The sequence below is a fragment of the Dendrobates tinctorius genome, unplaced genomic scaffold (assembly GCF_039654945.1).
Source record: "Dendrobates tinctorius isolate UK_male_01 unplaced genomic scaffold, ASM3965494v1 ptg000213l, whole genome shotgun sequence".
NCBI lineage: Eukaryota > Metazoa > Chordata > Amphibia > Anura > Dendrobatidae > Dendrobates > Dendrobates tinctorius.
In genome coordinates this window covers 3,282,010-3,300,321 of record NW_027361880.1, presented here as the reverse complement: position 1 = coordinate 3,300,321, position 18,312 = coordinate 3,282,010, and the positions used below count along the sequence as shown (strand labels likewise).

Below are 18,312 nucleotides of genomic sequence, written 5' to 3'. Positions count from 1 at the left end.
GTGTGCTATTCAGGACGTTCCGTCTCCGCCTGAGACCGTCCAACACACAGGGCACACCGGGTGTGATTGAGGGAGTGACCCTCCTCCCAGGGTCTCCCCACACACCGGCCTCACCAGGTCCAGGGGCTCGGCGGGTGCTCTTCAGGACGTCAGTCTCCGCCTGAGACTGCCCAACACTCGCGCCTCACCAGGTCCAAGGTCATACCACGTGCTCCCGGGATCTGATTCTTTCTCCTAGAATCTCACAACACTGACCCTCCAGGACCTTTCCTCACTTAACCCTCCAGGTACACAGTCTTACTCAATGACCCAGGTCAGTACCACACGAACACCTGTCCGTTACCTGTGTCGGCCACACAGGTCCTCGGGTACCTCTTCTCCTAGAAATCACCAGTCTCTTTCTCCTGGGGAAGCCGCCGCACTGGGCTTACCGATCCAGACAGTGCCTTACTCACTAGGCTGCCCCACGGTTCCAGAACCACAGCCGGACAGTGGCTTCCCCAAATGCAGGCCGTCCCAGGCTCTGCTCACACACGTGGCCGGTCAGCATATTACACGGCTTTGTTAACCGTCAGCCCTCCTGGCTCAGCGTTGCCCTTAGCCACCGAATTTTGCAGTTCTCTTCCGTTGCTCCCAGCAACAAGGTTACAATATTGCCCTTTGCCATCTCCACCAATTGTGAGGTAGCGCTGTCATTCACATAGGGGATTCTTGCTTAGACGCCACAAAACCAGATCCGGCACGGGTTTTCCATAAAACCATTATAGTCCATGCGGTTTATTTATGCAGCATAAACCAAAGCAAGTAACAAAGTTCATATCAGCATAGCGTCCTTGATAGAGCTTCTCTCTGTCCTCCCTGTGGTCACACAGGTTGGTATACACAGGCTCTTCAGCCTCATAGTTATCTCACCCATGTCCGGGATTCCTCATGGCTGTTTCTCCATGCTGCAGACATCCATTCCCTCCCGGGAATCACCAGGCACGTGCAGCCATTACACACAGCTATTCCACATGCTGTTAGCCAGGAGACACATCTCTCTCCTAGCGGGACCTTTCACAACGGACCAATCAGGTCCCTGCATTCACCACGTGACCTACCCTGGCTACCTTATAAGGTCCGTAGCCACGCCCACCAGGTCACATGGCTATGACCTCATCACAGGTCCTTGAACCATTCACACACACTTTGGAATAGCGTTCTTAAACACACCCCCTGGGTGTGTTTGTAGGTAACTGGGTCTGCCCGTCTCCCCAGTTACCTGGAGACTTCTCCCGGACACATTGACACAACACGTCAGCAGTATCACTGCTGATCAACGCACACATCAGTCTCCATCTCAAGGCCACCCACCTTGAGATACATAATGGTCATTCATGACTCTGCCATTCATCCTCTCTCCTCGGACATCCACACAGCGCCCCCTAGCGGACACAGTGGTCACTACACCACAATATATATATATACAGTTGTGGCCAAAAGTATTGACACCCCTGCAATTCTGTCAGATAATACTCAGTTTCTTCCTGAAAATGATTGCAAACACAAATTCTTTGGTATTATTATCTTCATTTAATTTGTCTTAAATGAAAAAACACAAAGAATTGTCCTAAAGCCAGATTGGACATAATTCCACACGAAACATAAAAAAGAGGGTGGACAAAAGTATTGGCACTGTTCGAAAAATCATGTGATGCTTCTCTAATTTGTGTAATTAACAGCACCTGTAACTTACCTGTGGCACCTAACAGGTGTTGGCAATAACTAAATCACACTTGCAGCCAGTTGACATGGATTAAAGTTGACTCAACCTCTGTCCTGTGTCCTTGTGTGTACCACATTGAGCATGGAGAAAAGAAAGAAGACCAAAGAACTGTCTGAGGACTTGAGAAACCAAATTGTGAGGAAGCATGAGCAATCTCAAGGCTACAAGTCCATCTCCAAAGACCAGAATGTTGCTGTGTGTACCGTGCGCAGTGTCATCAAGAAGTTTAAAGCCCATGGCACTGTGGCTAACCTCCCTAGATGTGGACGGAAAAGAAAAATTGACAAGAGATTTCAACGCAAGATTGTGCGGATGTTGGATAATGAACCTCGACTAACATCCAAACACGTTCAAGCTGCCCTGCAGTCCGAGGGTACAACAGTGTCAACCCGTACTATCCGTTGGCGTCTGAAAGAAAAGGGACAGTATGGTAGGAAACCCAGGAAGACCCCACTTCTTACACCGAGACATAAAAAAGCCAGGCTGGAGTTTGCCAAAACTTACCTGAAAATGCCTAAAACGTTTTGGAAGAATGTTCTCTGGTCAGATGAGACAAAAGTACAGCTTTTTGGGCAAAGGCAGCAACATAGAGTTTACAGGAGAAAAAAAGAGGCATTCAAAGAAAAGAACACGGTCCCTACAGTCAAACATGGCGGAGGTTCCCTGATGTTTTGGGGTTGCTTTGCTGCCTCTGGCACTGGACTGCTTGACCGTGTGCATGGCATTATGAAGTCTGAAGACTACCAACAAATTTTGCAGCATCATGTAGGGCCCAGTGTGAGAAAGCTGGGTCTCCCTCAGAGGTCATGGGTCTTCCAGCAGGATAATGACCCAAAACACACTTCAAAAAGCACTAGAAAATGGTTTGAGGGAAAGCACTGGAGACTTCTAAGGTGGCCAGCAATGAGTCCAGACCTGAATCCCATAGAACACCTGTAGAGAGATCTAAAAAATGGCAGTTTGGAGAAGGCACCTTTCAAATATCAGGGACCTGGAGCAGTTTGCCAAAGAAGAATGGTCTAAAATTCCAGCAGAGCATTGTAAGAAACTCATTGATGGTTACCGGAAGCGGTTGGTCGCAGTTATTTTGGCCAAAGGTTGTGCCAAGTATTAGGCTGAGGGTGCCAATACTTTTGTCTGACCCATTTTGGGAGTTTTGTGTGAAATGATCAATGTTTTGCTTCATTCTCTTTTGTGTTTTTTCATTTAAGACAAGTTAAATGAAGATAATAATACCAAAGAATTTGTGTTTGCAATCATTTTCAGGAAGAAACTGAGTATTATCTGACAGAATTGCGATCTTCCACTCCTTTGACTGGGACACCTGCCACTCGAGCAGCTGCTCACTTTAGTATGCCAGTGGTGGTGAACAGGCACTGGAAGTGGTGAATGCTGCAATGGCTGCTGCTGCTGTCTTCTTAAGTCCTCCACGATGGAGTGAGCTTTAGATATAAGCGCCTCTCTTGTGGTTATCCATTCTTTTTATGCGGGATCCACAGCGCTTCTCCTCAGTTTCCCCTCCACCAGTCCTGAAAAAATGCCCCTCCCTCCAGAAAGAGCTGAATGCCCATGCATCCCGGCCGGCATTCTCGCCCAGGACGTCGCCATCTTGCTTCCGGTGCACTCCCTCCAATGTTACTAGGCACGCCCATTTCCAGCATGCCTTGCCTGTGACGCCAGTGGAGTGCGCCCCTGGAAGCCTGACTCCCCACGGACACTGCGGCCAGAAGATGGAGGAGGGAGTGCGTCTCGGCACATTCAGACCTGCATACCATAACGTTTGTGCCACCGCACGCACTCCAAGGCCCCACTTGGACTTGTGGACAGCGCTTCCATCAACTAAAGGCCGGCACACAAGTACAAAAAAATAAACTCTACAACCCGCCCGAGTCAGCGCGAGGGTTCCCGTTCAGGGCAGGAAACCCAACTGAAACGGGGGAGAGGTACTGCCCTTTTAAGGTTTCCTGTCCTGGCTGGGCGGATCCCTCTCTCAGGTGTGCTGTCATGGGTGAAGGGAAAAATACAAATCTGAAAAAAGATCCAGTAATAGAGCACTTCTAACCAAAAAGTGGTAAGCCCTGGACATAACCAAACTGAATGCAAAAAGGATCCTATCACTGCCTTCAACCGAAAACATGAATTACTTAATGATGCACAAGTCTTTTTTAGCCTTTCAGGGGCGTAATAAAGACAATTAAGAAATGTACTATAAGTGGCTTTAGACAGTTCCTTACGACCGAAGAGTAGATGGTACCCTCCTACCTCCTTCGGTCAAATCTGGTAATCCTATGAGCTTGAGCGAATAATTTGACAGACGGCCTGCAGCAGCGCATATACTTGGGTAAGAGGCCAGCTCCCAAAAGTTCTTCACGTCTATTTTTAATTTTTAATATAGATTGAGATATGTAAAGAGAAATGGACAAAATATGACTTAAGCAATTAGTAATTTTCTGATGATAGATTCCCTTCAAAATAAAAGGGCAGTCACTTTTCACTTGGGTGATATGGGTGTTGGAAAACTTTGTTCCTTGATTAATCAATGAAGTTGTATTAAAAACTAAAGGAAAAATTGAAAACAGTTTGCAGAAAGAAATCATTATAAACCTAAACTGCCTTACTGTATGTGAATTATTAGTAAAAAAACAGACCTGTTGGATAGATCTTCTCGAAAGTTGCTTTTCCCCTCTTTCTGCATGCAGAAAACATTCAGCAGTGTCATTGTGTAATCACTGTGGGTTGGTGCATGCGTGCTTTGCAGGTAGCGTTCAATAAGCTGTGGGATGAGTAAAGATGGAAGAGATCAGTCATTAAGTATAGCTGGCAAGAACCAGGCACTTAAAGTGATTGTGCAATAAGTATATGAATTTATATTAACTTCAGGAGATGTTCTAATATAAAAGAGCAACCCATAACCATCTGCCCCCAAAATGGATACTCCACCAATGAGGATCGATGGAGACGCCAGGAGTTGTCCCACCCTTCGTACACTTGCAGCCTCACTTACATAAGATGACTTTCACAGGGATGGAAGATCTATTTGAAGCCATGAAGTTATTTTTTTTAAGTTTTACCCAGCAATGTAATTGGTATGATGACCGCAAAGCTTCTGACAATCTCACTTAACCCCAATGATACCCACATAGCGTAAATTTACAACATATGGTTGCATCGAGTGTTTAGCATAGGATCAGAAATGTAGCTTCCACCATAACAGGCAGATGCCCCATACATTACAAAGCAGGCACCCACCAGCAACAACAGCGGCTAGAGTGAGCTCCGACTGTCTGTGTAACTACTTAAATGCCCTGACAATCTCTGGCAGCAACATTTAAATAACACAATGCAATTGTGTGTAACCAATTGTTTGGCATGGCAGCTAAGGGCCTGCTGAAGGACCCTATAACTGCCATCTTGGTCCTCCAGTGAAGACCAAGCTGTGGGTGGCATCCACAGGATGACGCTATTTTCAATATTACACTGCAATATTGTGATCATGCAGTATAAGCGGAATATATATATATTTATTATAACCATATTTTAAAGGGAACCTGTTATGTCAAAAAACGCTATTGATCTGCAGGTTAATAGTGTCCTAACGCTGTGGGCCCAACGCTCTGAAAGTCAGATGATAATTATTCCACTTGGCAGGGATGGGTGGCACAGCTTCAGTCACCACTCAGTACACAGTGAGTGGCGGCTATAACCACGCTCCCGCACTGACCGACAGATGGCTCTCAACAGTAAATCTATGTTACGCCGACTATCAGTCAGTACTGGGGCGTTATTACAGCTGTCACACACAATGTACTGAGTAGTGGCCGAAGCCGCGCTCCCAAGTCTGAAAGCCAGAGACTTCCAGAAGAAATAAAGCTCATTATCCAGGCTCTCAGTGTGTCGGCTGCTCAGGTTCAGATTCTTCAAATGTGAAAGAAAAAAATAACCATTTTCTTTCTAATTTTTTTTTTTTTTTTTTACTTTTGCAAGGGTAACTGGAGAAAATGGACCACACAATTTGTTGTGCAATTACTCCTGAGCATGCCGATACCCCATATGTGGTGAAAATGCACTGCTTGGGCACACTGAAGGGCTCGGAAGGGAAGGAGTGCCATTTGACTTTTTGAATGTAAAATTTGCTGGCATTATTAGTGGATGCCAAGTCATGTTTGGAGAGCCCGTGATGTGCCTAAACAGTAGAAACCCCCCACAAGTGACCCCATTTTGGAAACTAGACCCATTAGGGAACTTATCTAGATGTGTATTGAGCACTTTGAACCCCAAGCTGCTTCACAGAAGTTTATTATCTTAAGCTGTGAAATAAAACAAACAAACCAAAAAAATCACATTTTTCCCAGATAAGTCTTTTTTTTTAAGCTCCAAATCTTGTATTTTCATAAGGGTAACCATAAAAAATGCTCCATAGAATTTGTTTGACAATTTCTCCTGAGTATGCAGATACCCAATATGTGGAGGAAAACAACGGTTTGGCACACGTCAGGGCTTGGAGGGTAAGCAGCGCCACTTGACTTTTTTGAATGTAACATTTGCTGGAATAATTAATTAGTGGATGCCATGTCACGTTTGCAGAGCCCCTAAACAGTGAAAACTCCCAACAAGTGACACCATTTTGAAAACTAGATACATTAGGGAACTTATCTAGATGTGTATTGAGCACCTTGAACCCACAGGTGCTTCACAGAAGTTTATAACTTAGAGCCACAAAAAAAAAAAAAAAAAAAAAAAAAAATCACATTTTTTTCCTGCAAAAATAGTTTTTAGCTCCAAATTTTGTATTTTCACAAGGGTTACAGGAGAAAATGGACTCCAAAATTTGTTGTGCAACTTCTCCTGTGTTTACTGATTCCCCATACGTTGTCGAAAACTACTTTTGAGGCACAGTGCAAAGCTCAGAAGGGAAGAAACGCCATGTTATAGTGCAGACTTTGTTGCACTTGTTTGAGGGTGCCATGTTACTTTATTTTTCCGGTCGGTGCGATTACAGCGATACCAAATTTATATCGGATTTTTATGATTGGCTGCTGTCACACACTAAAACATGGATTTTTGTGATAAACTCACCGTTAAATCCTAAGTGAAAAAAAAAGCGGTTAGCTCCTCCTCCGTCGTATACACCCTCACCCCTATTGCGGGCAGAACTCAGTTTGGTGCCAAAGTAGTAGGAGGACAACAAAATCAGCCTTAATACAGGTGCAACATGTCCAGAAAAGGACCACCCTTATATCACATAAATGCGTATTAATTAAACAAAAACAGAGCCAACTGGCTAATAGGATGGGTGCTGTGTCCCCCAATGAGCGTCTCAGAGAAAAGGATTTTACGGTGAGTTTATCACAAAAATCCATGTTTCTCCTTCGCCTCATTGGGGGACACAGATACTGTGGAACGTCCTAAAGCAGTCCCTGGGTGGGAGATTCAATCACCAATCCAAGCTACATGCACCTCTTGTTTAAAGGTGCGCCACCGCTGCTTGGAGAATCTTTCTACCCCAGCTCGCATCCGCTGAGACCTGAGTATGACTATTATAATGTCTGGCAAATGTGTGCGGGCTGGACCAGGTTGCTGCTTTGCAAACCTGTTCCGCCGAAGCCTGGTGCAGAAGCGCCCAAGAGGTGCCCACTGCCCGAGTAGAGTGCGCTCTGATCCCTGCTGGGATCGGCGTGCCTCTAATGTGGTAGGACTCCTGAATAGTCAAACGAATCCATCTGGCTATGGTCGATTTTGAGGCAGCACGTCCCTTCCTGCGCCCTTCAGGGAGCAGGAACAGCGTGTCCGTCTGACATAAGGGCGCCGTCCGCGACACGTACCTCCAGAGGGCTCTTACCAGGTCTAATGTGTGAAGAGCCTTTTCCATATGGTGCACCGGTGCTGGACCAAATGAAGGCAAGACAACATCCTCATTAATGTGAAATGAGGATACGCCTCCACAGCGATCGCTTGCGGGTCCCTGGCCCGAGCGACATATGTGGGTACCTTGGCGTTCACCCTGGAAGCCATCAGGTCCACATCCAGAGTTCCCCACAGTTGACAAATATGCTGGAAGACTTCAGAATGTAGTGACCACTCTCCGGACGCAAGACCCCGCCGGCTGAGAAAGTCTGCCGCCCAGTTCTCCACACCCGGGATGTGGACTGCCGAAATCACTGAGTGGTTTGCTAGGGCCCACTGAAGAACATGCCCCACCGTCCCTGGGTTGTATGGTGGCGAAACACCGCTCCCCAGACGAGGAGACTGGCGATGGTTGTTAACACCAACACCAACGGGTCTGGGGGGAAGGATTTCCCCTGGGTCAGAGAGGAACTGGTTATCCGCCATCCGAGCGACTGCCTGACTTGAGAGGACAGTCGGCACCGCCGATCGAGCGTGAAAGGATTCTTATCCCAGGCTGCCAAGAGGGCGTACTGCAGGGGGCGCAAATGGAACTGGGCGAACAGTACCGCTCCCATTGCTGCCACCATTTTCCCTAGAATCCTCATCCTGAAACGAATGGTATGAGGGACTGGTTGGCTAAGAGTCCGGACTCCCTGCCGCAGAGCTAGGGCTTTTTCCTGCGGGAAAATTACCAACCCTCGGCAAGTGTCGAAGATCATTCCTAAGAAGGAGATCCTCTGAGCTGGCACAAGGGATGACTTCTTCGCATTGACCAGCCACCCTAAGCGGGAAAGAGTATCTAGCGTGATGCTCACATTTTCCTCGCGTGCCCGTATTGAAGGGCCTATGACCAATAGATCGTCCAAGTAAGGCAAGACGACTATGCCTCAAAAATGCAGTATGGCCATGACAACTGCCATAACCTTTGTGAACACTCTGGGAGCTGTGGCTAACCCGAAAGGAAGCGCCACGGACTGACAATGTCAACTGTTGATGGCAAAATGCAGTAACATTTGATGAGGAGGAAAAATGGGACTATGCAGATATGCGTCCTGGATGCCGATCGAGGACAAGTATTCTCCCTGCTCCATGGCCGATATGACTGAACGGAAAGACTCCACCCGGAAATGTCTGATCCTGATGAATTTGTTCAGATGTTTGAGGTCTAAATCGGTCTGACACACCCGTCCTTTTTGGGAACCGCAAACAGGTTGGAATAGAAGCCCTGAGTCCTTTCGTGCTCTGGCACGGGAACAATGATCCCATTGCGCTGGAGCGATTCGATGACTCCAACAGAGCTCTTGCCTGAGTATCCACCCTGGGAAGACGAGAAAGAAAAAAATATTTTTGAGGGTATCTGACAAATTCTATTTTGTAACCTGAGGCCACCAACTCCTTTACCCATGTGTCGTGTGTGACACTGAACCAGACGCGGCGAAACCAGAGTAGCCGGCCGCCCACCTTGCTGGTGTCGTCTGGCAAGCGCCTCGAGTCATTTGGCTGACGATCTTTGGGATCTGGATCCCCTCGATCTGGCTGTTGAGTTCGCATTCTCCCCAATGGGTTGGTTATTTTGAGACCTGCCGCCCCTATCCTGGTTGGGGCGGCCTGAAGCGGCAGAATTGGCCGCTGTGGTCCACCCGGGGTTTCGAAAGGCCGAAAACGTGCCTAAAAAGGGTGGCGAAAAGGTGGTTTGACCTTTTGTTGAGGGAGATAACCGCTCTTTCCTCCTGTGGAGTCGGAGATAAGTTTATACAACTTCAAGATTCCACGGCCATGCCATGTCCTTAACTATACAGCTCTTCTGTTGCCGCATCCAAAGACGTATTGATTACGTAATCTCCGGCCATTGCGATCTGACTCGCGATTTCCGATCTTTCAGCAGGTAGCTCTTGCTCCTGCGCGGCCTTGTTTAATGATTCTGACCATGAGATCATGGCCTTGGCTACCCAAGTTGCTGCGAACGAGGGAGAGAGCGCTGCTCCTGACGCCTCATATACTGAGCACACTGAGCTCTCTATGAGGCGATCCGTCGGATTCTTAATAGAGGAAACGCTAGGCCCGGAAAACAGTGTTATAGTGGCTAGGCGTGACACCGATGGATCCACCGTCGGAGATTATGTCCATTTTTTACGGAGGTCCGGGGAAAATAGACACCTTGTTTCGAGTGCCTTTTGACCCGAGAAACGCCTGTCTGGTTGTTCCCTGTGTCGCTGCATTATGCCCTCAAACTCAGGGTGAGAGGAAAAAATTCTGTGCGGCTGCTTCACTCGCTTAAACGCCACCTTATGCCCCGTAGCCGCTGTGGGATCATCCTCAATCCCCAAGGTCTGATTGACGGCTTCTATGAGCCCAGTGCGCCAAACTAGCTCTTAAACGGCCGACTCGCCTAAGTGATTCTTAAAGGGCCGACGCACCAAAATGAGTCTTAAAGGGCCGGTGCGCCAAATCGAAAGCTGAGTGACCCCAGGCTCCAAATCGGAGGCTGATCGACCATGGCCTACAAATCGGAGGCTGAGCCACCCTGGCCTCCAAATCGGACCCAGAGAAGCCCCGCGCACCAAATCGGACCCAGAGTGGCCCCGCCCACCAAATCTGACCCAGTGTGGCCCCGCCCACCAAATTGGACCCAGAGTGGCCCCGCCCACCAAAACAGACCCAGAGTGGCCCTGCCCACCAAATCGGACCTTGAAGGGCCCCGCCCACCAAATTAGACCCAGAGTGGCCCCGCCCACCAAATTAGACCCAGAGTGGCCCCGCCCACCAAATCGGACCCTGAGGGGCACTGTCCACCAAATCAGAACTAGAGTGGTCCCGCCCACCAAATCGGACCCTGGAGGGCCCTACCCACCAAATTAGACCCAGAGTGGCCCCAACCACAAAATCAGACCCCGAGGGGCCCCAACCACAAAATCGGACCCTGAGGGGCCCCGGCCACAAAATCGGACCGAGGGGCCCCACCCACAAAATCGGACCCTGAGGGGCCCCACCCACAAAATCGGACCCTGAGGGGCCCCACCCACAAAATCGGACCCTGAGGGGCCCCACCCACAAAATCGGACCCTGAGGGGCCCCACCCACAAAATCGGACCCTGAGGGGCCCCACCCACAAAATCGGACCCTGAGGGGCCCCACCCACAAAATCGGACCCTGAGGGGCCCCACCCACAAAATCGGACCCTGAGGGGCCCCACCCACAAAATCGGACCCTGAGGGGCCCCACCCACTAAATCGGACCCTGAGGGGCCCCGGCCACAAAATCGGACCCTGAGGAGCCCCGGCCACAAAATCGGACCCTGAGGGGCCCCACCCACTAAATCGGACCCTGAGGGGCCCCACCCACTAAATCGGACCCTGAGGGGCCCTGGCCACAAAATCGGACCGAGGGGCCCCACCCACAAAATCGGACCCTGAGGGGCCCCACCCACAAAATCGGACCCTGAGGGGCCCCACCCACAAAATCGGACCCTGAGGGGCCCCACCCACAAAATCGGACCCTGAGGGGCCCCACCCACAAAATCGGACCCTGAGGGGCCCCACACACTAAATCGGACCCTGAGGGGCCCCGGCCACAAAATCGGACCCTGAGGAGCCCCGGCCACAAAATCGGACCCTGAGGGGCCCCGGCCACAAAGTCGGACCCTGAGGGGCCCCACCCACAAAATCGGACCCTGAGGGGCCCCACCCACAAAATCGGACCCTGAGGGGCCCCACCCACAAAATCGGACCCTGAGGAGCCCCGGCCACAAAATCGGACCCTGAGGGGCCCCGGCCACAAAGTCGGACCCTGAGGGGCCCCACCCACAAAATCGGACCCTGAGGGGCCCCACCCACAAAATCGGACCCTGAGGGGCCCCACCCACAAAATCGGACCCTGAGGGGCCCCGGCCACAAAATCGGACCCTGAGGAGCCCCGGCCACAAAATCGGACCCTGAGGGGCCCCACCCACTAAATCGGACCCCGAGGGGCCCCACCCACTAAATCGGACCCTGAGGGGCCCCGGCCACAAAACTGGACCCTGAGGGGCCCCGGCCACTAAATCGGACCCTGAGGGGCCCCACCCACTAAATCGGACCCTGAGGGGCCCCGGCCAGAAAACTGGACCCTGAGGGGCCCCGGCCAGAAAACTGGACCCTGAGGGGCTCCAACCACAAAATCGGACCCTGAGGGGCTCCAACCACAAAATCGGACCCTGAGGGGCCCCAGCCACAAAATCGGACCCTGAGGGGCCCCAGCCACAAAATCGGACCCTGAGGGGCCCCGGCCACAAAATCGGACCCTGAGGGGCCCCGCCCACCAAATCGGATCCTGAGGGGCCCCGCCCACCAAATCAGATCCTGAGGGGCCCCGGCCACAAAATCGGACCCTGAGGGGCCCCGCCCACCAAATCGGATCCTGAGGGGCCCCGCCCACCAAATCAGATCCTGAGGGGCCCCGCCCACTAAATCAGATCCTGAGGGGCCCCGCCCACCAATTCAAGCCCTGAGGAGCCCAGGCCACTGAATCGGATCCTGAGGGGCCCCACCCACCAAATCAGACCCTGAGGGGCCCCACAGGCCAAAGTGGCCCCTGAGAGGCACCCACAGTTAAAACGGATCCTGAGTTGAAAGTCTTGCAGGGGCAGCAGGCAAGTCTCTCTTAAAGGGGCAGCCCGGGCACCATTTCAAAGCACTATCTGTACTTCCTTCAGGAAATACACATCTAGTTTTACATACCGTTCTGCGTGTGCTAAAATTGGAAGTCAGATTTATTCTTCGGGTCAGTACAATTACAATGATACCTAATTTATATATATTTTTAATGTTTTGGAGCTTTTACACATACTATTTTATAGAAAAAAATTATTTTGCATCACTTTATTATGAGAGCTATAGCTTTTTTATTTTTCTGCTGATGGAGCTGTATGGTGGCTTGTTTTTTGCAGGACAAGATGACATTTTCAGCAGTACCATGTTCATTCATATCAGTTTTTATTATTGCGTTTTGTTGAACTTTTTGTTTGGCGGTATGATAAAGCATTGTTTTTTGCCTCTATTATTTTTGATGGTGTTCACTGAAGGGGTTAACTAGTGGGAGAGTTTTATAGAGCAGGTCGTTATGGACAAGGCGATACCAAATATGTGTACCTTTATTGTTTATTATTATTTACATAAATAAATTTATTGGAAGAATATTTGTTTTTTTCTTTTGGGGATTTAAAAAAAAAAAATAATATTTTTACACTTTATTCTTTTACATTGTCCCATCCTGGGAGACATCACTGTATAGCATCAGATCGCTGTTCTGATACTCTGAAATGCTTCTGCACAGCAGAGTATCAGAACAGCATCTGACAGGCAGGGAAGGAGGCATGTCAACGCCTACTCAGCAGGCACTCAGAAGCCACCTATCCTGCAGGACCTCACCGCCATCTTGCAGCTGGTGGTCTGCATGGAAACCATGAGGACGTGATTCTCCTCGATGTCGCTGTCACTACTGACAGTGGCATCAGAGGAGTTAAACACAAAGAGCTGACACTCGCACCTGATCGCTGCAGTGCTCAGCGTGCGGCCGCGTGATTGTGACGCTGAGCAGTATATGTACGGCGCATGTTGGGAAGGGATTAAATATATTAGACAATTGTGCATCTTTTCATTAGAAAAACAATCATTTTCTAACCAAGGCACATTTATTAATAGCATAATGAAAAAAAATCAGCATTATAATTGGCTTTATGCATTAAGTATTACAAATTAGATCTTACAAGTGAAATTAATTTTTCATTTGTGTTCTTTACATAACCTTTACCTGAAAATCAGATGACTTTTTGTCTAAAGGATCCAAAACACAGTGTAGCTGTCTGTATTGTCTGTCAATCGGATGTTCGTGGGATTTGAGATCCAAACTGGCTAACTTCACAGCAATCTGGATATCACCTAAAGCCTGGAGGAAAAAAAATAGTATTTTATTATAGTGACAAACAGACAAGGCTGAAATGACTTTACTGTTCTTGTTGAGGTGCCGCCAGTGGTTCGCAAGATGCTGCACACCATACAGATCCCCGGCTGCCCTGACAGCCAGACAGTTGCAGACTGTCAGGGCAGCCTGGGAACTGTACTTTCACAACAGCTGGCTTCATGCAGGTTGCTGACCCCAGTACTATGGTAATATTAAAAGGGAAAATGTCACCAGAAAATGAATGCTTAAATCAGGCTTTAAAGCAAATATTTTAAATAAAATTTAGATTTTTTTTTTATTTTCCATATTGTCAAACAAAAATAAAAATCCATAAAGACCTCTCCAGAGAGGGGACATTTCACCCTGACACTGGTTCCAAAATATCCTGTTACTGGTAAGTACGGTAACTAAGACTTTATCGATCACCCATAACAGCACCACAAGAGAATTACAGAGAAACATGGATTTTTGTGAGTACTCACCGTAAAATCCTTTTCTCCGAGACGCTCATTGGGGGACACAGAGACTGTGGGTGTGTGCTTCTGCCGTCTGGAGGCCGACACTAAGTGTACAAAAAAAAGAGTTAGCTCCTCCTCCGCCGCATACACCCTCGCCCCTAGGCCGGGCGTAACTCAGTTTAGTGCATAAGCAGTAGGAGAACGCGCCTTAAACTCAGGCAAGAAACTATATGTCTGAAAAAGGGGGCCACCCTAAACCTTGTACAAGGATTTGTATAACTCAAAATAAGTAAATGCCAACTGGCTGATAGGGTGGGTGCTGTGTCCCCCAATGAGCGTCTCGGAGAAAAGGATTTTACGGTGAGTACTCACAAAAATCCATGTTTCTCCTTCGTCTCATTGGGGGACACAGAGACTGTGGGACGTTCTAAAGCAGTCCTCTGGGCGGGATCTTAGCTCACCCAATCCATGCTAATTTGCGCCCCTGATTAGAGGTGTGCAACTGCTGCCTGGAGAATCTTTCTTCCCAGGCTTGCATCCGAGGATGCCTGGGTATGTACGTTATAATGTTTGACAAACGTATGCAAACTGGACCAGGTAGCTGCTTTGCACACCTGCTCCGCTGAAGCCTGGTGTCGCAGTGCCCATGAGGCACCCACTGCCCGTGCCGAGTGAGCCTTGATCCCTGCCGGAACAGGCGTGCCACTGATTTGATAAGATTCTTGGACCGTCAGGCGAACCCATCTGGCCAAAGTCGCTCTGGACGCAGCGAGCCCCTTCCGCCGCCCCTCTGGAACCACGAATAGAGAGTCTGTCTGGCGGAATGGCGCTGTCCTTGTCACATACCTTCTAAGAGCTCTTACCAGATCCAGGGTGTGCAAAGCCTTTTCTACCCTGTGCACCGGTGCCGGGCAAAATGAGGGTAAGACAATGTCTTCGTTGATATGAAATGCAGACACAACCTTCGGCAAGAAGGGAGGAGCTGGCCTTAAAACTACCTTATCTTTATAAAAGGTCAGGAACGGCGGTTTACAAGATAAGGCCGCCAATTCCGAAACCCGCCTAATAGACGTTATAGCTACTAGAAAAACGACCTTTCTGGACAGGTAAGGCAAGGAGACCTCTTGCAATGGTTCGAAAGGAGCCTCCTGAAGGGCCCTGAGCACCAAGTTCAGGTCCCATGATTCCGTCGGCGCCTTATAGGGGGGTACTAAATGTGCGACCCCTTGCATAAACGTCCTAACCTGCCAGACGGAAGCGACTTTTCGTTGGAAAAGCACCGACAGGGCCGAGATTTGCGTTCTGAGCGAACTCGGAGCCAACCCTGCGTCCAGCCCTGCCTGTAGAAAAGCCAGTACGTTGGGGATCGAAAAAACCAGAGGAGCCACTTCACGATCCCTACACCAACGGAAAAAAACTTCCCAAGTTCGATGATATACTCTCGCCGAGGAAGGCTTTCGGGCACTCACCATCGTGGCCGCCACATCGCGCCTGAATCCTGCCTGTGTTAACAGCCAAGATTCAATGGCCACGCCGTCAAACACAGGGCCCCTAAGTTCGGATGGCAGATCGGCCCCTGGGACAGTAAGTCCGGCCGATCTGGAAGACGCCAGGGTACGTCCACCACTAGTTGAACCAGATCTGCATACCAGGCCCGCCGGGGCCAGTCTGGGGCCAGCAGAATTGCTGGAACCTTCTCTCTCCTTATTTTCCTGATAACTCTTGGAAGCAGCGGCAGCGGGGGGAACAAGTACGGGAGACGAAACTGGCTCCACGGGAGCACCAGAGCGTCTGCTGCGATTGCCTGCGGATCGAGGGATCGAGCGACAAACCTTTGTACTTTGGCATTCTCTCTGGATGCCATAAGGTCCACGTCTGGTGTCCCCCACCGTTGGCAGATCTGCTGAAAGATCTCGGTGTGCAGGGACCATTCCCCTGCCGCGACCCCCTGTCGGCTGAGAAAATCTGCCGCCCAGTTTTCGACTCCTGGAATGTGCACCGCTGAAATTACCACGCGGTTCTTCTCTGCCCAACGCAGTACCAGTCCGACCTCGCGCATGGCTGCCTGGCTGCGCGTGCCCCCTTGATGGTTGACATATGCTACTGCTGTAGCATTGTCCGACTGGATGCGCACCGGCCGGTGTCTCAGGAAACACTGGAAATGTTGCAGGGCCAATCGTATTGCCCGTATCTCCAGAATGTTGATCGGGAGAACTATCTCCTGAACGGACCACCGCCCCTGGGCTATGTGACCCTGGAAAACTGCTCCCCAACCTTGCAGGCTTGCATCGGTCGTCACCACCAACCATTGTTCCGGGGGAAAGGGTTTCCCCTGGACCAGAGACGAGTCGCGAGTCCACCACCGGAGTGAACCTCGTACCAGCGGAGACAACTTGCACCGATGACTGAGAGACAGCAGCCTCCGGTCCCATGCTGTCAAGAGCGCATGCTGAAGCGGACGGAGATGGAACTGGGCAAACGGGATTGCTTCCATCGCCGCCACCATTCTGCCCAACACACTCATGCCGTACCGGATGGATCTGGTGCCCGGCTGTAGAAGGTTCCGTACCCCTTGCTTGATTTTCTGCGCCTTGTCCTGAGGGAGGATCACCAGCCCCCGGGAGGTGTCGAAAATCATGCCTAGGAACACGATTCTTTGGGCTGGAACCAAGGACGACTTGCTCCGATTGATCAACCAGCCCAGACGGGCCAGGGTATCCAGAGTGATACTGACATTGTCCTGGCACTCCTGAAACGACGGCCCCTTTACCAAAAGGTCGTCCAGGTAAGGTAACACCGTTATGCCCCGTGCATGCAGGATGGCCATAACCACCGCCATTATCTTTGTAAAGACTCTGGGGGCAGTGGCTAAGCTGAAGGGCAGAGCCACAAATTGGAAATGTCGTCCTCCGATCGCAAATCGCAGGAACCTCTGGTGTGGGGGAAATATCGGAATATGCAGATATGCATCCTGCACATCGATCGAGGCCAGGAATTCCCCTGGATCCATGGCTGCAATGACCGAGCGGAGGGACTCCATCCGGAATCGCCTGACCCTGATGAATCTGTTCAGGATCTTTAGATCCAGTACTGGCCTCACAGTCCCGTCTTTTTTGGGGACCGAAAACAGATTGGAGTAAAACCCCTGCGACTCTTCGCCCTGCGGCACTGGGGCGATGACCCCTTTGCGCTGTAGCGTCATTATAGCCTGTAACAAACTTTCCGCCTGCGAATCTGTCTTGGAAAGTCGGGAACGGAAGAATCGCTGTGGTGGCCGTCCGACAAACTCTATCTTGTACCCGGACAATATTAGTTCTGCCACCCAAGTGTCGCGTGTCACTGCGACCCAAACGTGGCTGAACCCTAGTAGGCGTCCGCCCACTCTGTCGTCCGTAGGTACGGAGCGCCTCCAGTCATTTAGCTGGAGGTTTTTGAGACCTGGCCCCCCTCGCTCTGGGCAAACGGCCTCGGCCTCTACCCAGCAGATTGGCCCTGTAAGAGGCTTGCTTTTCCCTACTCTGGCCATCGTTTGCGGAGGAGTATGCCCTGGCCGAAGTCCCCCCCCAGGGGCTACGAAAGGGTCGAAAACGCCTCTGCGTTTGCCTGAATGCCGGGCAACTTCTCTGCTGCGGGAGGAAACTACTTCTCCCCCCTGTGGCTTCTGAGATAAGCCTATCCAGCTTCTCACCGAACAGCCGATTGCCCTAAAAAGGCAATGAGGTTAAGGATTTTTTAGAGATAGAATCCGCTTTCCACAGCCTCAGCCATAATGCACGCCTAATGGCGATCGCATTCGCTGCCGCCACAGCCGAACACTCGGCCGCGTCCAGTGAGGCGCTGACAAGATAATCACTCGCTCCTGATATCTGATTTGCCACCTCCAAGACCTCCGCGGGCAGATCCCTGTCTTGGAGGGCCTTATACAGAGCATCCCCCCACGAAACCATGGCTTTAGCCACCCAAGTTGCCGCAAAGGAGGGGGCCAGAGCCGACCCTGCTGCCTCATATACCGAGCGGGCAAGCCCGTCCATGAGGCGATCAGTTGGGTCCTTTATAGAAGAAACACTGGGTATCGACAATAGCGATCTTGATGCTAAACGTGATACCGGTGGGTCCACTACTGGCGACTCTACCCACCCTTTATGGAGCTCAGGAGGAAACGGATACTTTGCTTGCAGCGCTTTTTGCATTGCAAAACGCTTATCCGGGTGTTCTCTATGTTTCTGGACTAGCTCCTCAAACTCCGGATGCGTGGCAAACCTTCTA

General features: G+C 50.3%; 1 protein-coding gene across 1 annotated transcript in view; it reads right to left on the bottom strand.

Moving 5' to 3' along the window:
• The window catches only part of PARP2 (poly(ADP-ribose) polymerase 2), a 179,912-nt gene that overhangs the window by 9,913 nt on the left and 151,687 nt on the right, over nt 1-18,312 (bottom strand). The window contains exons 14-15 of the mRNA XM_073554751.1: nt 13,439-13,573; nt 4,414-4,538 (exon numbers count right to left, since the gene is read on the bottom strand). Of these exons, the coding sequence (XP_073410852.1) occupies nt 4,414-4,538; nt 13,439-13,573 (260 nt within the window). The remainder of the gene's footprint in view (nt 1-4,413; nt 4,539-13,438; nt 13,574-18,312) is intronic.